At 40.9% G+C, this 22,587-nt stretch overlaps 2 protein-coding genes across 32 annotated transcripts in view; both read right to left on the bottom strand.

Moving 5' to 3' along the window:
* Positions 1-1,097, bottom strand: part of ARSG (arylsulfatase G) — a 164,446-nt gene extending 163,349 nt beyond the window's left edge. For 19 of the 27 annotated variants that reach the window (XM_071210776.1, XM_071210764.1, XM_071210767.1 and 16 more), the window contains exon 1: positions 780-1,031. The gene's annotated coding sequence lies outside the window, so the exon portion shown is untranslated. Of the gene's footprint in view, positions 1-729 lie in introns of all 27 variants that reach the window. The other 8 variants (XM_058284613.1, XM_058284616.2, XM_004459486.5 and 5 more) reach the window with 7 other exon arrangements.
* Positions 1,098-1,324: 227 nt separating this feature from the next.
* Positions 1,325-21,819, bottom strand: AMZ2 (archaelysin family metallopeptidase 2). 5 transcript variants are annotated; one of them, XM_071210760.1, is made up of 9 exons: positions 21,730-21,819; positions 21,133-21,241; positions 20,753-20,833; positions 19,676-19,958; positions 19,125-19,298; positions 18,913-19,041; positions 10,539-10,702; positions 5,394-5,570; positions 1,325-3,653 (listed from the first exon to the last, which is right to left on the bottom strand). In XM_071210760.1, the coding sequence occupies exons 4-9, from the start codon at positions 19,956-19,958 to the stop codon at positions 3,498-3,500; spliced, it is 1,083 nt and encodes a 360-aa protein (XP_071066861.1). In that variant the 5' UTR covers positions 20,753-20,833; positions 21,133-21,241; positions 21,730-21,819; the 3' UTR covers positions 1,325-3,497. The 5 variants fall into 5 exon arrangements, with proteins under 5 accessions (XP_071066861.1, XP_023444839.2, XP_023444836.2 ...); XM_023589071.3 differs by having other exon boundaries at positions 21,734-21,817; XM_023589068.3 differs by having other exon boundaries at positions 21,705-21,768.
* Between the last annotated feature and the right edge of the window lie 768 nt (positions 21,820-22,587).

Here is a 22,587-nt window from a genome sequence, read left to right as displayed (position 1 = left end):
GGGAGACTTGAGATCTGGTCCCATTTTCGCCAAGTTTGTGCTTCAGGTTTGTCTCCTCATCCATGAAACGGACTAAACACACATTATGCACACTTTATAGCTCAGCTTTCAACAAAAGAAAACACATTTAAAGACAGTACGAGGCCCTGAGGAATGGGAGGAGAGGATAAAAACACCTGCCAAGAAGTAGCAAGAACCAGAACTCAAGCTGTAAGGAACCGGAAGCCCCCTCCCAGTCCGTCTCCATACCCTTTCAGTTTAAATAGCAACGCGTACTGCACTGCCAGGAAACCTGCATGGGCTTTTCTTTAGATAAGCCTTTCGCTGCCTATGAATTCGATTTCCTGGGTCCACCTTTCCTCGTAGAGTAGAACTTGGTACTGGGGCTCCGCGCGCCAATTCGGAGCCACGGGACCCCTGAGCGCTTGAAACGCGGCCAGCGCGAACGGCTACGAGCAAGAAGTGAAAAACACCCGCCAGCTATGGAACACTTAGTAAGAAAAAGGAACATCAACTATATCAATATTTTTTCCTACTGTTATATGTTGAAATGATGTTTTGGAGGTACTGAGTTAAATGGAATACCTCATAATATTAATTTCGTCTGCTTCTTTCTGCATTTTCTAATTGGCTACTAGAAAAATTAACACCACCCACCTGGCTCGTATTATATTTCTATTGGGCAGTGCTGCCCTAGATTCCAGGGCCTAGAAAGCGACTAGGAATCACCTGAAATACAGCGGTGCTTGGACGCCCTGCCCAGAAGCGGTGTCACTCACCGCTCTGCTGCCGTCGCCATCCCGCTTCGAAGGCCGGGCCTAAGCTCGCTCGGGGCGCGGCACGCGTGAGCGCCGCCGGGTCCCCCTCCGTCAGTCCCGTGAGGGCGGCTGCGATGGGCTGGACTCGGCCCCGGGGCGCAGTCCCCGCGGGGGAAATCCCCGGGCGGCCGGAAGCAGGTGAGGCGCGGGCGGCCCGCCACCCGCCGCGGCGCGCGCTGGAGAGCAGGGCCCGCGGCCGCTTCCGGCCTGCGCAGGGCCCGCGGGCGGCCGCGCAGCTGCCTGCCTGGCCTTTGGCGCGCCTGCTGAGGGGCAGCGGCCGGCCCTCCTCCCACGCGGCGCCTGAAATGGAAAGTGTTCCTGTCTGGGGGATTTGTGCTTCAAAGAGCAAGCCAAGACCCGAGGGATGACCCTTGCCAAATTCTTTTGTTTAACCCTCACATTCGAAAGCCTTGGTGAACTTAAATGTTAGCGTTGTCCTTCCCCTGAGTGCAGACAACAGTCGCGTCTCATTCCATGGGCGCCGAGAAACAGAACTGAAGACATGGTAGAACAGAATGTCCGTTTACTTCTAGAATAGCGGTCAACGGAGGAATTATTAGATACCTTTGTTCATTCAGCATTTGCAAAAATCTGCTTGGATTTTTGTTACTTGAAAAATAATTTTACAAATTAAAAAGATTTAACTGTAGTACATAAAATGTAGTTGCCCTAGACAAACCATATTTTTATACTACACCATAAATTGTCCAGAAGTGATGATTGCTGAGTCAATGCCTGTTACATAAAACTCAACACGATGAGCCCAACTTCTAACAGATACCCCCCACCCCCACCCGTCTCAGAAAGGATAGATGAACTTTACATCTTGTTCAAATAATCATAACCCCCTATTTACATGCCTAGCCAAATCTGAGTTCTTTTAGGTTTGCGACTAACGCTGACGTACAGGCCTGAAACTGCTTATCTTGTAGGAAAATGAAAGAAAATTGAATAGCGTTGACAATAATTGGAAGTACATTACTCAAGGAGGAACTGAAATCTGTTAACAGAATCCATAAAATTCCATGCTCTGTCAGGTTCTCTTTTCAGTATTAGAATGGCCAAATAGTCTCTCAACAATTTAATGGCAAACCATCTTCTAAAAAGATTTAAAGAGGTTTAATCAAGAAAGAAAGAAACTGAATCTAAGGAAAACCATTGATTGTTTAAAACTTGTGCTTTCAATCATGCTGCATAAATAACAACAATAAAAGAATTTAGGTTTCCAAGTACCAAGAAAATAAAGGTCAATTTTGTCATAGCCTCAAGGTAAATTGGGAAATTGGTTAATACTATCTCAGGCATTATGGACTCTTGTGTCTAGTGTGCTATGCCAGAATAGGACACTCTGGCAGAGATAGCTGGCTGAGGCTGAGATTTTCAACCTGCTTCCCACCAGAGCAATCGGCTGATGTTCCCTGCCTGGCAGGTCATCATGGGCATTCTTGGCACATCAGCAGACAACCCCATCACACTCTCTTCCCATTCAAGTAAACACTTCACAATGCAAAGTGAAAAGGACATTATTATAGGAATAAACCCCAAACGTGTTTTAAACCTATAGAAATATGAAAACATTCACAAACTTAAGTACCATTATAACCAATTATTTACAAGGTCCCTCAATGTTATAACAGGCACACACACACCCCAAAGGCTGCTGGGGTATGAGTACCACTATTATTTTCACTTGTAAATATTCTTGAGGTCACAATTTAGACTGCTAGAAATGCCTGAAATTAGCTGTTCCTTCTTTCAGGGATAAGCTGATAACAAGCAAATAAAAAAGGCAGTAAGGCACCCCAGTGAATAAGGCAAGTTCACAGAAGAGAAGGGATGTGGATGAAGGAGGTCAGGGTCCATGAAAATTTCACCAATGTGTCACCAATGTGTTATGACACAGGGCAGGTATCTCTTCTAAACACCGAACCAAAAATCACCTCCTGGAAATTACATTAGCTAGAAATCTTCCCTGGGACATATACACCGATTTTTTAAGTATTTATTTAATGAGAAGCAGATGTGGCTCAAATGATAGAACATCTGCCTACCATATAGGAGGTCCAGGGTTCGGTACCCAGGGCCTCCTGACCCATGTGGTGAGCTGGCCCATGCACAGTACTGCCATGCGCATGGAGTGCCATGCCACACAGGGGTGTCCCCCATGTCGGGGAGCCCCACACAAAGCAGTGCATCCAAGGAGGGCCATCCTGCGTGAAAAAAGCGCAGCCCGGCTAGGAGTGGTGCCGCACACACGGAGAGCTGACGCAGCAAGATGAAGCCACAAAAAGAGACACATATTCCCGGTGCAATGCAAGTGGACACAGAAGAACAAACAGCAAAAGGACACAGAGAGCAGACAATGGGGGGGGAGGAGAGAATTTTTTAAAAAGTATTTTTTTAAATAGTTCTCTTTTGAGACATAAGCACATTGAAGAATGGAAATGATGTGCTGGCTGTCATAGACCAGGCTACTGAGAAAGAATATAAAGAGTTTATATAAGGGTTTATTATTCAATACAAACCTCATTTCAAAGTTCAGGTGCTTTAAAGAAGATTCTAGTCTGTTACTTTGACACAGTACACAATAAGTAAACAGTTTATTCCAAAGAAGTACTCCACCCAAGTGAAAGCATAATGTGCAAGTATTTTATTTTAATTACTCCTATTTGAAGGTCCTTATTTTTGGAGAATAGCAAGGCATTTTATTATCCACTCTCTCCATTCCTTAAAGGCTTCCACAGGTTTTGGCAAATGCTCATCATCCTCATGACTATGTTTCGGTGTTTCTCTAGCTATGGCAACAGATTCATCATCAATCCAGCTTACCAGTGCCTTGAAAAACAAATATTTTAACAAACCACAACAAAATAGTTTTGGGCAATAGAAAATGTTGGTTTCTAAATTGAGTGTTTAAATCAGTGAGCTATACTATATTACCCCATGAAGATGTTGCATTTGATAAAGATGGTTATGAATGTAAAACAACCCTTATGATACACTGAGTAAAAAAGAAGATACCCAAACTACACAAACTATGATTACAAATTAGGGTCAAAATATACAGAGGAGGGCAACAGACTTGGCCTAGTGGTTAGGGCGTCTGTCTACCACATGGAAGGTCCGTGGTTCAAACCCTGGGCCTCCTTGACCTGTGTGGAGCTGGCCCATGTGCAGTGCTGATGTGCACAAGGAGTGCTGTGCCACGCAGGCGTGTCCCCCACGTAGGGGAGCCCCACGCACAAGGAGTGTGTCCCATAAAGAGAGCCGCCCAGCGCGGAAGTGCAGCCTGCCTAAGAATGGCGCCACCCACACAGAGAGCTGACACAACAAGATGATGCAACAAAAAGAGACACAGATTCCTGTGCCGCTGACAACAACAGAAGTGGACAAAGAAGAAGATGCAGCACATAGACACAGAGAACAGACAACTGGGGTTGGGGGGAGGGGAGAGAAATAAATAAATCTTAAAAAATATATATATATACAGAGGAGAAAAGGTTAGAAAGAAATACACTAGGGAAGCAGATTTGGCTCAATTGATAGAGCATCCGCCTACCACATGGGAAGTCCAGGGTTCAAACCCAGGGCCTCCTGACCCATGTGGTGAGTTGGGCCATGTGCAGTACTAACACGCACAAGGAGTGCTGTGCCACACAGGGGTGTCCCCCGTGTAGGGGAGCCCCATACACAAGAAGTGCGCCCCATAAGGAGAGCCGCCCTGCTCGAAAAAAGTGCAGCCTGCCCAGGAGTGGTGCTGCACACATGGAGAGCCGACACCAAGATGACACAACAAAAAGAGACACAGATTCCCGGTGCCGCTGACAAGAATGCAAGCAGACACAGAAGAACACACAGCGAATGGACAGAGGGCGCAGACAATGGGGGGGAGAAGGGACAGGAAGGAGAGAGAAATTTTTTAAAAAAAGAAAGAAATGCACTAATTCTCACACTGTGTTTTTTTGTTTGTTTTTAGGGTGGCAGGATAATGATTTCCTTTTCTCAACTAGCTAAATGTTCCACAAGGACATTATACTGTGATATGGGTATAAACACCTATGTCAGGGTACACATAGGTATGGGCAGCATATGTATGTGCAGTCATATGGATGAGCAGACATGCATGTGTAATCACACAGATGCTTATATTGACACATCTGTGGGCACACACACACACTTTTGGTATTTCCCTCTTGCTTCTTCAAGAAACTCATCCTTTTCTCCTCATGAACATCATACCTTCTGCCCTATATTTGGAAAAATACATCACCTCCAAACAACTTAAACAGACATATCAATATTCTGTTTCACCAAGTAAAGCTCCCTTGCCCTAAAAGGCTTAGAAAGAGAAATCTCTTCCACGTTTCTCATTGGACTATATGTGTACAGCCCTCATAAGCAAGTTGAAATTTGTAAGGACAGTTCTTTAAATTTTTTTTTTAAACCACAGTTTCCTGCTTATCTTTGCACTAATTTCCTCTGATAAATTACAGCTCTGGATTGTGGCCTAATAGAAAATGGCAGTTTGCTATTTAGACAACCACTTCCCCACCTAACACCCTCTCCTCCACTTACTTTGTATCTTTCTACAATGCTGAAGCCAATAGCACACTGCAACTTGCGTAAACAGATAGGGCAAAGGTTTAGAGGGCGGCAGTCAGCTTCTTCCAAATGGTTGGAGCCTTGCATTAGGCATGAGAGCCACTGGCAGTGCCGCAGTCCAAATATGTGTCCAATCTCATGGGTTAAAGTCTGCAAGACATTTACATTGAGGTTTGATATCACCACCATCATCAATAGCAGCAATGAGTTACAGATCACCTCTTTTTCTTGCCTTTTCAAAAAACAAATTTATAGAAGCAACTCCACTTACCATCATCACCAACACTTCAGTCTGTCCAGAGAGGCATCTTCAAAGACTTAAACTTTCCTGTTTCTCTAAATGCCTTGATGCCTTCCTTACTAAACTTAATTCCTTCCCCTGGACCAGGATTTCACAACCTCAGCACCACTGACATGTTTGGAGGTAAATTCTTTGCTGTGGGAGGCTTTCCTGTGTGTTATAGAATGTTTGGCAGCATCTCCACCTGGCCTCTACCCACCAGATGCCAGTAGAACCCCTTTCCTAGTTGTGAGAGCCAAACATGTTTCCAGACATGGCCAATTGTCCTCTGGTGGGCAAAATGCCCGAGTTGGAAACTACTGCTGAGACCACTGAGGTACTTATTCCATTTCATATTCTGGACCCTTCTCCCAGCAATGCTGATCAAGTAGATCAGGAGGCTCCATTTGTATTTTTAAAAAGTATACCAGGTGAAACTGATGCAGGGAAACATGAAACATGTTTTTAAAACATTGTTCTAAAATAGGTAGTTTTCAAACCCCAACAAATAATATTGGCAAAAGCAGAACTTCTCTAGATGAAAGAAAGAAAGGCCTGTGTCTCTGGCTACAGAGAAAGGGTATATGAAGAGACAGGCTTTCCAAAGAGCAGGAGCAGGGGAAACATCAGGAACTGTCAGTAGAGTTGCAGTGTGAGATTTCTTTTTTTTTTTTCCTTGTCTCCTTTGCTTTTATTCACTCCACGATGTTACACACAGATGAACACTGAAGAATATTCTTTACGGTAAATCATGGCCAACTGGACAATGTTTTATCCCCAGGAGTCTTAACTAAAAGCAATAAAAAATGGTCACTGTTCTACTCAAGCATAAGAAGGAATTAATAAAGGACATGGATCCCCTGTCATGTAAGGAGATGAAGTGACCTACAGGGTGAGATCTGAAGAATGAGAAGGAGGCAAACATGCAACATGCTAAGGAAAGAGCTTTCTTGGCAGTAGTCACAGGAAGGCAAATGCCCAGAAGGGGAGAAGCAGTTCACTATTTCAAGGAACAGAAGAGAGGGTGGGAAGGCTGATTGAGAAGAAAACTGGAGTTAAATTAAATTGGATTTTAATAAAAGAATCTCTATGTGGAAGAAGGCTGGGGAGTAATACTGTGATGGGGTGGGAACAGGGCAGAAGTAGCATGATGAGCCAGGCTGGAAAAAGCAGTGTGGTGGACACAGCAGTAGATGAGGCTGGAGACCAAGATTCAGGCTACATTCTCAAGGGCTTCATCTTCTACTTTTATGCCCCAAGTCTGCTGCAGTTGATCCTGATATGTAGCCAGGTGGTGAAACATAATGGCTGTTGATCTCTGTGAAGTTTCTCCTTTCCATCCAGGCTTCAAATTAAGTGATCCTGCAATCTTCTCTTTCTTGGCATAAGACTTATTTCTTTCTGGGCCTTCTATATTAGTCTTGGCCATTCTGCTACCTTCCCAAATTCAGCTGTAAGCAACAAATCCCTGGATACCTCTGTGGTGGTGGTCAGTCCTATGACATTACAGATTCTGTGTTTGGCAGCAATTAATATATATCTGAAGGATTCCTCATGCAAGGAACAGCAGACCTCCAGTTTATCATAGATTTCACCCATGTAGGTGTCAGCTCACCACCTTCCTCTCCCTACCCCAACTTCCTGTAAACCAATCATCCAGTCTCTAGCTCTCTGAGACAGCTTGGTTTGCTTCTTTCATATCAGAGAGGTCATGTAGTAAGCTGACACTTATCATATTTTTATCATAATATCAAATGCCAAGGACAATAAGAGACTTCTGAAACATTGTTGTGGCAGCAGAAAGAAGTTGGTAATCGTGGTATTGAGGGCCAGGACTTAAGACTCTTCTGAGAAGGAAGGTTTATTAACAGCCTGCCAGGCCAGCAGACTTCTGTCCACAGACCAAGCTGAGATTTCACCTTGAAGTAGACTGGAGCCCAAAGACGCCCATTCTCCTTGAGAAAGCCAGAGAGCAAAGGTTCTCCAAAAATTGCAGAAAAGCAGCTTTAACTAATAATAATGGCAGAACCGTGAGGACATTGCACACCAAAAAATCTCTACCACCCTATTAACAAATTTCTGCCCTAGAATGAAATGATATTGGTTGCCTTACAAATGGAACACAGAAATTAAACGGAGTGGTTATCCTGAAGTACTGGCTCTCAAACCCTCAGGGCAGCAGCAGTCCAAGTGCTATGAAACCCAAGATACAAGGGGTGAGAGTGAGTTTTCCAGGACAGCCAGGAAAGCAACAGTTATTGGTCCCATCAGGAGAAAGAACCTTGTGGACCCAACTTTTCTAACCACACTGACCAACTTCAGTGGGTCCTTCAATGGTACCTAACCTAAACCCCTTACCCTGCTTTTCATGCCAAACAGTATCTGACCCTTTGTATTTGCTCTAACTGCCTCTGCCAGGAAGAGCAGCCTACATTACCTTAGATGTATCACACTGCAGTTTTACCATTCTAACTATTCATGTATCTGTCTCCCCTACCAGACCACATATTTTGAAGGCAAGGGCTGCCTCTATATTCATTTTTGTATCACTAGAAATTAGCACAAAGCCTGGTTTTTAAAAAAAAAACAACATACACACACTAAGTGTTCAATAGAAGCATGTACGAGCCCTAGACTATTTGGCATTTCATTGATCTTTGACCACTTGAAAGCACCATAAGGATGAAAACACTTTTCTTACTTCATTTGTGTTTCCCCAGAGTCTGGTATGTTTGTTTTATTTGTAACAGTGGCTAGTGAATCAAATTGGGCCCACTACCTATTTTTGTATGGCCCATGAGATAAGAGTGGTTTTCATATTTTTAAATCATAAAGAAGTTAAAAAGAATATTTTACGATGTGAAAAATGAGATGAAATCCAAATTTCAATGTCCATAAATAAAGTTTCAATAGAATATATCCATGCACTTGTTTGCATATTGGTTATGGTTACCTTTGTAGTACAACAGCAGAGGTGAATAGTTGCAACAGACACCTCTGGCCCACAAAGCCTAAAATATTTACTGTCTGATCCTTTATAAATAAGTTTGCCAACCCCAGATTTTGAAGATATGATTAAAAGAAATAATCAAAGTAAAAACTATGTGTAAAAAGAAAGATTTTTAAAAATCTACATTAATTATTTAACAATGAGATTACACAGCCAAGGAGGAAGAGTCTTGATGAGCTTCAAAGTCTGATTAATTAAAAGAATATTTATATAAAGGAAAATTATCCAGTGTTCTAGAATTCTAAATACTCTCTGACGTATCTGAGTTTGCAGACATGAGTTTAAAAACTAGGTAATGAATGTTTTGTTTGTTTGTTTTAAAGAAGTACTGGAGATTGAACCTGGGACCTCATACATGGAAAGCAGGCCCTCAACCACTGAGCTACACCCGCTCCCCATGGTTATGAGTTTTTAATTGTCAAAAGACAGCTTGACTAGCAATACCCTAATTATGTTAAGAATTAAAACAAAAATATGGTAATCATCACGTGACTAAAAGAGAACAAAATCTCCATTTATCTAGGTAGTGACACAAGTCTCCACATGTATGCAGTTATTTCCAGGAATACTTCTGGGTATATTATCAAAAACCATCTGCTAATATACCTATCATGCAGCTTGAAAAAGTAGGTTACCTATTCATAGCAGAATTCTAGAGTCAAACTAACAGTAAGGCTATGGGTATAGCAAAGGCTATATGTAACTAACAGAATGAAAAATGAGCATGGACAGAATAAACTTCAACATGAAGGTATCCATTTATAGTCTGTTTTTATTGACTATTTCAGTCAAGCAGTAAGCACCAAAAGTATGCACATGCAATTGAAAAAAAGCTAGAGACTGAATAATACAGCGAACCTGGAGGTGGGTGAGAATTGTGGTTAACAGTACAAATGCAAGAATGTCCTTCTGTGAACTAGAACAGATGTATGTTACTATTGCAGTTAATGTCACCTATGGACTATAGTTAACAGCAATACTGTAATATTCTTGCATCAATGCCAAAAACATACTGTGTTAATAATAGGGGGGTATGGGAGAAGCGGATGTGGCTCAAGCGATTGAGCTCCTGCCTACCACATGGGATGTCCCTGATTCAGTTCCCAGTGCCTCCTAAAGAAGATAGCAAGCTGGCATGACGGGCAGGCGTGGAAAGCTGATGCAACAAGAGACACAAGAAGAAAAAACATAATGGGAGACTCAACGAAGCAGGGAGTAGAGGTTCCCAGTCTCTCCTAAAGAGGATGAGCAAGACAGTGAACTGACACAATGGGCAGGTACAGCAAGCTGATGCAAAAAGAGACACAAGAAGAAAAGACACAATGAGAGATAGAACAAAGCAGGGAACAGAGGTGACCCAAGCTACCTCCCATATCAGAAGTCCCAGGTTTGGTTCCCAGTACCTCCTAAAGAAACAAGGAAGACGAACAGACATGGCAAGTGCAAATGATGAGGGGGTGTGGGGAGAAATAAAAATAAAGAAATCTTTAAAAAAATAATAATGGGGGATATAGAAAAATATGCCAAATGTACGCTAGGGACCATAGTTAGTGATAATATTCTAATGAGATTATCTTATAACCTATAACAAATGTTCCACCACAGTGTGGTGTTTTGGTAAAGGGATGCTGTATGGGAATTCTATACATATGCATGATTGTTTTGAAAGTTCACAACTTCTGTAACAATAAATAAATAAATGTGTGTGTGTGTGTGTGTATGCACATGGCACAAAGTCATAAATTACCTTAAGGACTATTTATATACAATTTAGGTAATTAAAATCTCTTTTTAAAAATGCTCCCAAGGATTTTCAAAAACAACTTACCTTACAAGATCGAAGCAGCAAAATACTGGTGATTTCAGGAATATAATAGTTATCAAAGACTGAATAGTCACTTGAAGATGTTTTCCGGAACTTCTTCACCTTGCCTCCATAGTGTGAGCTATAAAAATCACTGCCATACCTGGCAAAGCTGAATATCCCCACACCTATAGAAACAGGAAAATCAACAGCAGAATAAAAGTAAGATTCCAGAAGGAAACACACAAAAAACCTGCTAAGACATCTGGTCAGTGAGGACCCATGTCTACCACTGTGCTCACAGTTTAATAAGCTTAAGGTTTGCCAAGATTAAGAGGACTGTTGCCCTAGATTACCCTATCAAAATCTTTTCCTTCTGCTATACAATTTGCCTGGCCCTGAAAAACTCAATGGACTTGAGGTCAAATTCTTTAAAAAATGGAAGCTTCAGAGTTTTTCCCCACAAAGAAGTCCTTTTCTCAAAGAAGAGTCCAAATCAAATGCTCCTACAAGACAATATACATTTGTGATTTTACTCTTTAAGAAGACCAATAAACAAATCTCTGTTTCATATGTGTCAACAAGGGTTCCTGACCATCCCTGATGCTGTGCCTCAGAAGATAACTGATCTGCTCCACTACCCTCTGAAGTCATAGAGATCATATTTTGGGTCACGTCCCCCTGACCCTCTTTAGCCACAGCTGCCTAGACAAGGCACGAGCATTCAATCCAAAGGCAACCAGTCCATATATTGACCAATGACCTCTGCTTTATATGGCTTGATTCAAAAAGATAAGCTGAACCAAAGATATTCTCTTGGGAATCCAGACCAAAAAACAGAAAAACAATTTGCTAGATAAGATGCAGAGAGTACAAGTATAAAATTAAAAGGGCTAGATTCAGAGGAGCTATGAAACTGGGCAGTTGGCAGACAGAGAACAGAGCAAAAAGGAAGAAACTGAGACCTCCCACAAGCAAGAGAAACCATGATACCCAGAGGAGGGATAGAAAGAATATCCAGCCCCTCAAAATGCCTTGGTTTCTGACAATTTTCCATTTCTAAGCTCATTTTATGGTTATCACAATAAGCCCTCCCTCCCTTTTTTTCCCTTAACAGTAATTATAAAATAGCTAGCCTTTATCAAGCTGTTACCAAATACCAGGGATGGTACCTAGTGCTTTACTCTCATTATCTTAATCATCATAGCAACCCTGAGATTGCTACTATCTCATTCTGAGGATGAGGAAACTGAAGCTGGAAAACTTGCCCAGGGTCACGTAGGGTGAAAATGGTCTTGTCCAGGGAGTCTAACTTATCTACTGTATCATTACATATTTTCAGAAAGCCTTACAACTAAATCCAGTCCAATGAAAAGCAGAAAGACGAACACTTTTCTTGAATGTAACACAATTTATATACTTAAATATATGGTATGGCTTCAGACACTCAAAAATAAAAATACATCACAATCACTTACAAACGTAGACTGTACTACCTCTAATAAGACCTATTTGAAGGTTCCCTCAGAATACCCTATTTTTGTAATGTGAAGTAAAATTCTCACATATATTATCTCCCTATATAAGAACTCTTGATTTCTATGAATGCCACATGCAACATTTACTTGCTATCAAGTTAACATCTCAATTCCATCAGTATGTAAAGCTCTACAACTTCAATAGCTATGGTTCTCTAACTTTAGTGACCAAGAAATAACTTAAAACACATCTTTTGGGTCCTATCCTCAAAGTTTCTGATGTAGTCTGAAGGAGACCCAGTGATCTACATTTTAAGCAAATCCCCCCAAGAAATTCTGATGAAATGCAGATATACAGGCACCATCCCCACAGTTTCTGATCAAATGGTTCTAAAGTAGGCCCAGTAATCTCAAGTTTTAGCAAAATTCTCAAGTAATTCTGATACCTTTCACACACTACCTTGAGAAACTGCAGGGGAGCAGTGTTTTTCACACAGCAGGTGTCAACCAAGTAGGGGGTCCTAAAATCAATTTAGAATTTTTTAAATGAAATCAAGTAGAAAATTCCAGGGTTATTTGCACATAATACATGTTGAATATTGTTTTGTTAATTTTTTGTCTCAGAAACACATATTCTCTATATCTAGAGTATATTTATAAATATATCTGAGTAATATTTTTCTATGTATTTTTATATATACCTAAATATTTTTTTTAAAAAACAAATCAATTTTATTGGTACATAGTAATAAAGTATACAATTCATCCAAAGTGTACAGTCAATGGTATCTGGTATAATCACATAGTTGTACATTTATCACTTCAATCATTATTAGAGCATTTTCATTATTTTGACAATAATAAAACAAAATTCTTCACCTCTCAGTCTGTGTTTCCCCTGTTGTATACATCTGCTATTTCTGGTTATTCCTGAGAAATTATCTATCTATTTATTTATATAGCAGTTTCACTGAGATATATTCACATACTATACAATCTATCCAAAGAGTATAATCAATGGCTTTTAGTATAATTACAATCTTGTGCATTCATCACCACAAAAAATTTTAGAACCATTTCCTTACTCCAAAAGGAAAAACTCCACACCTCTTAGCATGCCTTTCCCAGCCCTACATAACCATTAATCTAATTTCATCTTTAAAAATTGATTTATATTCTTTTAATATAAATGGAATCATACAATATGTTACACAATATATTTAGTTCATAGTACCATAATCATACAATATTTGTCCTTTTGTGTCTGGCTTGTTTTACTCAACATAATGTCCTCCACATTCATCCATGTTGTCATATGCTTCACTTTATTTTTTTCTTACAACTGTATAATATTCCACTGTGTGAATACACCAGTTTGTTTATCCATTCACTGATTGATGGACACCTGGTTTGTTTCCAACTTCTGGCAATCATGAATAACATAGTTATGAACATTGGTGTGCAGATGTCTTTTCATGTCATGGCTCTCAGTTCTTCTGAGTATATACTCAGTAGCAGTATTGCCAGGTAACATGGCAAATCTATATTCAACTCCTTTAGGAACTGACAAACAGTCCTCCACAGTGGCTGTTATCATTCTACATTCCCACCAACAGCACATAATTGTTCCCCTCTCTCCACATCCTCTCCAACACTTGTAGTTCTCCATCTTTGTAACAGTGGCCATTCTGATAGGTGTGAAATGATATCTCATTGGAGTTTTAATTTGCATTTCCCTAATCATTAGTGATGTTGAATATTTTTTCTTGTTTTTTGTTTTTGTTTTTTTTTTTGCTATTTGTATTTCTTCTTTGGACAAATGTCTATGCAAGTCTTGTACCCATTTTTTAATCAGGTCATTGTCTTTTTAATGTTGAGTTTATATATCACGGATATTAAACCCTTATTAGGCATGTGATTCCCAAATATTTTCTCCCATTGAGTCAGCTGCCTTTTCACTCTTTTGACAAAATCGTTTGAGGTGCAAAAGCATTTAATTCTGAGGAGGCCCCATTACCTACTTTTCCTTTTGTTGCTCATGCTTTGGGTGTTAAGGTCCAAGAAAACACCACCTACTACATAGTCTTTAAGATGTTTCCTTACATTTTCTTCCTGGATTTTATACTTAGGTGTTTGATCCATTCTGAGTTGATTCTTGTACAGGGTGTAAGATAGGGGTCCTCTTTCATTCTTCTTGTTATAGATATCCAGTTCTCCCAGCACCACTAATTGAAGAGACTGTTTTGTCCCGTTAACATGGACTTGGTGGGTTTGTCAAAAACCAGTTGGCTGTAGAGGTGAGGGTTTATTTCTGGGCTCTCAATTCTATTCCACGATGTGTCTATCTTTAACCCAGTACCATGCTGTTTTGACCACCTTAGCTTTGTAATATGTTTCAAGGACAGGCAGTGAAATTCCTCCCATGTTGCTCTTCTTTTTTAGAAAGCTTTTGGCTATTCAGGTGTACTTTCCCTTGCAGATGAATTTGGTAACTGCCTTTTCTATTTCTGTAAAGTAGGCTGTTGGAATTTTGATTGGTATTGCATTGAATCTATAAATCACTTTGGGTAGGATTGACATCTCCATGATATTTATTCTTCCAGTCCTTGAACATGGAATATCTCTGCATTTGTTGAGGTCCTCATTGATTTTTTTTTTAGCATTGTTTTGTAATTTTCTGTATATAGTTCCTGTATTTCTTTGGTTAAGTTGATTCCTAATATTTAGGGTTTTTTTGTTGCTATTGTAAACGGAATTTTTTCCCAATTTCCTCCTCAGATCATTCAATACTAGTGTACACCAACATTACTGATTTTTGTGTGTTCGTCTTGTATCCTGCCACTTTACTGAACTCATTTATTAGCTCAAGTAGCTTTGCCATAGGCATTTCAGAAATTTCTAAGTGTAGGATCATTTCATCTGCAAATAGTGACAGTTTTACTTCCTCTTTTCCTATCTGGATGCCTTTAATTTCTTTTCTTGTCTAATTACCCTAGCTAGAACTTCTAGTATAATACTGAATAACAGTGGTGACAGCAGGCATCCTTGTCTTGATCCTTATCTTAGAGGGAAAGCTTTCCATTTCTCCTCATTAAGTACAAGGCTGGCTGTGGGTTTTTCATATATGGCTTTTATCATATTGAGGAATTTTCCTTCTATTCCTGTCTTTGAAGTGTATTTATCAATAAATGATGTTGGATTTTGCTGAATGCCTTTTCTGCATGAATCAAGATGATCATGTAGTTTTTTTTCTCCTTAATTTGTTAATGTGGTGCATTACATTGATTGATTTTATGTTAAACCAGCTTTGCATACCAGGAATAAATCCCAGTTGGTTGTGATGTATAAGTCTTTTGATATGCTGTTAGATTTGATTTGCAAGTATTTTGTTGAGAATTTTTCATGTATATTCATTAGAGAGATGAGATTGTTCTGTAATTTTCTTTTCTCATAGTGTCTTTATCTGGCTTTGGTATTAGGCTTCATAAAATGTGTCAGGTAATTTTCCCTCCTCTTCAATTTTTTGGAAGAATTTCATGGATTGGTGTAATTCTTTTTGAAGAAATGCTCGGTAGAAGTCACCTGTGAAGCCATCTGGACCTGGACTATACTTTGACGTGAGACTTTCGACGATGGATTCAATCTCTTTAAATGTGATTGGTTTGTTAACTTCTTGTATTTCTTGTAGCATCAGTGTAGGCTGTTTGTGTATTTCTAGGAATTTGTCCATTTCACCTAGGTTGTCTAGTTTATTGTCATACAGTTTCTGATAATATCCTCTTATGGTCCTTTTTATTTCTTTGGGGTCAGTTGTTACTTCTCCCCTTTCATTTCTGATTGTATTTATTTGCATCTTCTCTCTTTTTTTTTTTGTTAGTACCTAGGGGGTTGTTGATTTTATTGATCTTCTCAAAGAACCAGCATTTGGTTTTGTTGATTTTCTCTACTGTTTTTTCTCTATTCCATTTATTTCTGCTCTACTATTACAAATATTCTTAAACATGCATACACACACATTCTATTTCATTTCTTTAAATTGCTTGTTGTGATCCACCTCATTGATTTCCCAATCCTCTAATGCATCAGTTTGAAAATCACAGCCCTAGGAAATAATAATTTCATTTCTTCTGTATTCACCACAGTGGCTGGCACATTGAAGGGAATTATATAGAAACTAAATTCAATAAATTCATTTATGCACAAAAGAGACAGCTAGAATTCCTAATTAAAAATTGTGAAATAAACTATATCTTCATTGATACTCTCAAAATTTGCTGGATAATACTGAATTTACCTAACTTGGCTAAATAGCACCTTAAGAAAACACTAGGAACCCCATGTGTGTATACATATAAAGGAACAAACAAACCACTATATTTCATTGTCTGTCTACACAAATATTGCTTAACCAAGGAGAAGTAGCTGCAGAATATAAGACAACACAAATGTGAAACATAAACAGCACTTCCTTCTTTCCAATAACAGTCAATCTCAGTGAATAAGTCTCTAGCTCAGAGCTGAGATGCTTTGGAAAAACTATTCCTGCCCAGCTAACATGAACTACTTTTGTACTCTAGTTTCACAAAGGCCTTTTGTCACAAAAACTTCTTACCACCTCCCCTCCCTTTTTTTTTTTTAGCACAGCACAACTGTATTATGTGGGTGTTATCTAGCCATCAGAATAAATACCCTTGTAAATGACTTCCTGTGTTACAGAGTTATATCAAACATCTCTGCATACATGGAGAATACAATTTGATGCACAACTCACTGCACATTATAGGGGATTTCTTTATAACTCAATTTGTTTAAAAATTATCACTTTTATTTATGTCCCTCTTTCAGTTATTTGAAAATGATTAAAGCAAATTTTGAAAGAAAGTTTTTACAAACAAATCCACAGAAAGTTTACTCAATCCAGTATGATTCAAAGACAAAGCTCCTTGCCCTATTAGAAAAGTGTCAACTGATATTTGAAATTCAGAGAATAACAGTACTCAGGAAGTTAAGATAAACCTATTCATATATTACAAGTGACCTCCTCTGGCCAAACAAGTGTGGGCATGCATATTTCACTACAATATTACCTTTTGCAAGAAAATTTTCTTCTTCTAATCATCCTACAAATAGGTTATTTTCTTTAATGAATAAATGTTTCTGCCAATCTTGGTAAACTTGGAGAAAACAAGGTCACTTGTGGTAAGACACAGTCTTATTATTGCCTGGCAGAGCAATCCTGCTATATTACTACATCCATTCTTGGGGCATAAAATATTTAAGAAACTTACCAAACAAAGAGAACAAAAAAGATAAATATGTCGATATCTTTCCATTCTAATAAAGAAATGTGGATCATTCTTAGGATTTTCATTTTCTTGCTTCTTAAGTGTGGACTAATGTAGTAGAAACAATAGTTTTGGAGAATGTTTCCTGACTTACTTAAAGGCATAAATTAGCTAGCAATATCTGGATAATTTAATTGCTTTTAAATTATTTTAATGTTTCTACCTTTACCAGGTTAATAATCAAAGGGGAGAGTTTCTGATAAAAAGCAAGGTCACATCATAAAAATCAGGAAGACAGCAGTAACCCAGTTCTCCAATTGTGTGGACATAGGGGCATGGTAATGGTGGGGCAAGCTATACAGAACCACATGTAAACAGAGAATTAAGAATTAATAAGGTAGGTGGGGAAGAAGAGACTGAGAAAGGGAGATATCTAGTAGAAAGAAACACTCCCTGACCCCTCTCCTAACCCTAGCCTAAAATAACATTCAGATGGACCATAAACTCTTATTACAATCCTTGGTACTTTTTCCCCACCCCAGAACACTAATGAGCAACCACTCCCCTTAGGTCATTGGTCTTTTCTCTTTAGAGCCTGTCTTAGAATCTGGGAGATTAGGATAAAGAAATAAGCACAAAAATGGAGGGGTGGGAAGAAGGGGAAGGGGGAGAGGGGGTAAAAGGAAGTGAAAAAAAAGTAAAAGTTTGATTTGCTTACAGATCGTTTCCCATCCCCAATATTACCATGGAGGGTTCCTAATTAGTCAAAGCTTATTATATCTCAAGTTAAAGACTGATGTTGGCTTCCTTTAGGTTAAAAAAGGGTATATACATATACACACACAAACGCACACATATATGTGTATGTCATAAGACACATGAGAAAGAAGCATACACTTATAATCACACTATGGCTATTCAATCTATGTAAAATGACTACAAAAAAATCAAGAGTTGAAAAAGAATTAGGAAGGTTTCCACTTAGATTAGTATAATTCAAATATCTTTAATTTGTTTAATTTGCCTTGCCACTTAATTACTTATGTTCAACAACTGTCAGGCAGAATGCCTACATTCATGCCAGGGATAGTTTTAGGCATTTTATATAAAGTATCTTAAAAGCAACCCTGTAGAGTAGGTAATATTACCTTCAAGATCATGTAGCTAGAGAATGGCACCCAGGGAGAAACCTGGATCATAAGTGCACTTCCGACTATGGCAAGAAATCACACTAAAAATACTATAGTTTAGTATGTCCTCCCATGGCTCACTCGGTGGACTGGGGGAGAGCGTAAACTGTAATGTGGACCATTGACCATGTGGTGCAGCAGTGCTCAGAGATGTATTCACCAAGTACAATGACTGTCCCATGATGATGGAGGAGATTGTGGTTATGGGAGGAGCGGGGTGAGGGGGGTGGTATATGGGGACCTCATATTTTTTTCATGTAACATTAAAAATAAATTAATTTTAAAAAATAAAATAAAATAAAATGAAGCCAAAAAGTAAAAAATAAAAATACTATAGTTTTAAGTATGAAATTATAGTTAGTTTGAATTTTTCCCTCTTTTAACATATTCAAATATTCTTTAACAAGCTGAGGAACCTTCCACCAACAAAGTAAAAAAGGAATACCATCTGTCAAAGAGGCTTGTCCAAAGACAAAATTCCAGGAGTCTCTTGGATAAAGATCAATCATTGTTATCCCCACAACACAGAAGGCATTTCCAGGCTTCTTCTTTTTTAAGAACTTCAGGATGTCCCCTGTTTAAAAAGAAATGTATGTGTGTAGATACAGTATTTTTTTTCCCTTTACTCAATTCAAATTGTAAAATGGTTTAATTCACCTGCATGAATTTGTAAGTTTTGTGTGTTATCATTGACTCTAAATGAACACTTCGTTGCAGAAACAGGAATCGGTTCTAGGAGTTTTACTGTCAAACCATAGAAAAATGCTTCACAGTAGCCCTTGAGCCATCTGATATATTTTTCACTGATAATTCTGGTGTTCCCTAGAGATCCTATAATATCAAAGGAAATTTAAAAACAAACTTTAGGGTGATTAAAATAGTCAATCTTTGCACCTTAGTCTGTAATTTAGAAATGTGGAATTAGAAACAAAACCAACTCTCAACTTTCAGTATACCCTCATCATATCATCAATGAATTACATACCTCACTGATGTCAGTAAGAATCAAAAAGAAACAAAATATCATCTTTTAAGTCAGTTTGGTTATAAAACTTAAACCATTGCAATGAATGTCAAAAGTAATCACCCGATGTAGTTATGTAAGATCAAAAAAACTGCCCACTTGAATCAGACCAACAGCCCAAACTACCCCTGACAAGAGCAATCCTGCAAAACCCAACCAAAACCATCCTATTACCAATATGTACCAATGGACTGTATATAAATAGTGCAGTGCTCTGGAGAGGGTTTCTTTCTGGCAGAATCATTGAAAAACTGTTCAAAGTCTTGGGGAGCCTCAGGATGGGAGGTGATCCAATCTGATTCCGAATGCAAAGTAATGGGTCCAAAGAGATCATTGGCTGGCTGGAAGGCTTCATTCATCAAACGCCGTTCTCCAGCATCTAAGTTCTCATACTGCAACACAAGCACTGGGGACTTTGAGATGAGAGCTGTTTTTAGTGTCTGTTCTGAGTGTCGTATTGTTTGCATCTACCAAAAAGATACAAATAATCAATTATAAAATGCATATCCATGCTGGTGATGTAAATCTACTTGCTCTCCACAGATATCTCTAATTTCTTGCTGGAATGGAAAGGGACTAATTGCTAATGCCTTAAGAGTGGACACACCAAACTGCTGTTCGGTTCCCCATTTCCAACCAATTTCTTGGGCAGGGTGTCTGAGAAATGGAAAAGAAAATCAGGAAATTCATTTCTCCATTTCATATGGCACCAGCTCTCATTATAAAAATTAGTGGTGCCTGAAAGGTAACAGAGAATCACCAAGGAAGAGTGGGGACTCCAGAAATCCGAAGTGGAGATCTTTTATTTGTAACTCCTGTAAAATCTTTTGCCCAGGCAGAGCTCAAAGTGGCTTCTGCCCCGACTTGGAGGGGAAGCAGTTCTTTTGAGAAGTAAGAGGTAAGAAGGAAGGGATAGCTTTCTCAATACCTTTCTCGAGCAGTTCCAATGTCGGGGTAAATGGGGGCCACATTAGGCTTATCAGTGATCATAAAGGCATGACCTGATATCCAGTTTCCTTCTGTCACTTGGGTAATAACAATATTATGAATTGACTCATTAGGGCCACATGAAAAACCCTCATCCTTTCCAGTGTGACTCAAAGATGTTCAGTTTCAAACAAAAAGAGAACTAATCTAAGTTCTGCCTTTTCTGTGATTTAACGGCAGGCTAACAAGATATATCTCAGTCACTGACGTTTCTTGCCTCAAAGTCATATCACACTGGGGAAGACACGGGTGGCTGTTCAAAAGTCAGACTCACAATGACAGGCCTCTTCCATTCACACCGTTTTCCTATTCAGAGCTTTCATCCTTCTGGTCAAACAGCTGCTCCTCCACGAGGCTTTTGGAGTTAGAAAAGGGAAAAACTGAACATCTCTGTCTGAATACTATCATATTCACAAATTATCTAGATTTTCCAGTTTAATGATAGACAGCTGATGGGAAAACTTAAGCTAATGGCAATTCTCACTGAACACCTGAACCCTAGGATTCGAGAGTAAGGCAGTAATTCTGAAACAGAGATCTATATATCAAAACTCTGAAATGAGCAGAGTATCCTCACTGCTACAAATCTGGGCAAAATTCGACTTCTACTGGACAACACAGAAAGCAAGATGTGATCTCTTGTATTCTACCTACCTTCAGGGAGGAAGGCTTTCATTGAAGTTATTACCATCCAACGACTGGCATGTCTGGGTCTGGCCTGTCTGGGCCTGGCCGTAGAAGTGGCGTGAGTGGCACCTTCACCCTAATATGAACAAGGCAGTGTGGAAGACCAGCAGGCCTCCTCCAGCCTCCAGGTCTACTCTGGGAGAAGGTGGGCAGGGAAAGTAAAACAGGGTCACTGCAGTGGGCAGGATGTCTAAGCCAGAACATCCCGGGCAAACGGGGATGCGTTAGCCTCCAGGCTGGTTGCCTATGGCAACTCACACTTTGGGTTTGAACCTGTGCAGAAGCACCCAATCCCTGGGGCGGAGTGGGGGTCTCCCCCCGGGAGCTCTCGCTTTGCTTTCACGCCCAGGGGAGCAAGGCCTCAAGGGCCAGCACACCCCTCTGCCCTCGCTGCCCTGGCCTCGCTGGTTCCGCCGCAGGCGTCCCTCCCACGTCCTCACCCACCCCTCAGACCGCGACCATCACCCGCCGCCACAACGGGGCTGCGCAGCCCAGGCCGCCCCTGCCGGGCTGAGAATGCTCCACGCCAAGGCCCTCACCCTGACAGGCCTCAACGCCACCTACCCACCCCCTCTCCCGGGCGGCGGACCCTGTGCGCGTGCGCGTGAGCGTCACGGCACGTCACGCCGCGCACCACACCACGGCCACGGCTGGTCGCAGAACGTGCTCTGCCGTGCCACGCCCCATGCCACGCCCCGTCGCGCGAGGCGGCCTGCGAGGGTGCAGGCCCCAAGGCGGGGCTGCCCGCGGGCCTCAGGGCGGAGTGGGGCGCCAGCGGGGCATCCGGGCTCGAAATCGGCCCTTGACCCCCGTGGGGGCTCCGCGGCTCGGCTGGTTTCGGGGGCTGGGGCGAGGCGGGCGGGGGCGCTCTGCGCGGAGGCCGGTGTCTTGCGGCCGCAGTTTCCCGCCCCAGACGCGCCAGCGTCGCCGGCTTTGCATATTAGTGAGTGCTCATTGGGCTGTGGGTGTGAAAAGCGCACTCGGCGTGACTAGTTTACCCAGCTGCGTCCAAGATTGTCGGCCGTCGCCGCAGTTGACGCACCGCCTCGGCGCGCGCTCCACGGTGCCGTCACTCGCGGTGCTTTCCCTTCTTTATTTGGTTAGAGCGCTTTCTGCGGCCGGGCGAGGGGGAGCCCGCGGTGGAACCGAGACGCGCAGGTGGGGCCCAAGGAGGCGGCGGCCGCGCGGAGGCGGGCCCCGGGCCGCCTCACGTTAGGTTACAGGGGTTTTCAGTTCACCCAGGGACCCCTCCCCAAGTGTCTCACTGGTGCTGGAAAGGCCAAAATGCGTTTACCCAAGAGAGGCTGGTGGAGTAAGAAAAGTTCAGTTAGGACTGAGCTGCCTGTGGCTTTGGGCAATCCGTTTCACCTCGCTGTGCCTTCTTTTTCTGTGTGGCTGAGAGGGTGGGATTCCGATCTCTAA

Source organism: Dasypus novemcinctus, chromosome 21 (genome assembly GCF_030445035.2).
Source record: "Dasypus novemcinctus isolate mDasNov1 chromosome 21, mDasNov1.1.hap2, whole genome shotgun sequence".
Taxonomy (NCBI): Eukaryota; Metazoa; Chordata; class Mammalia; order Cingulata; family Dasypodidae; genus Dasypus; species Dasypus novemcinctus.
This window is presented reverse-complemented; position numbering and strand designations above follow the sequence as displayed.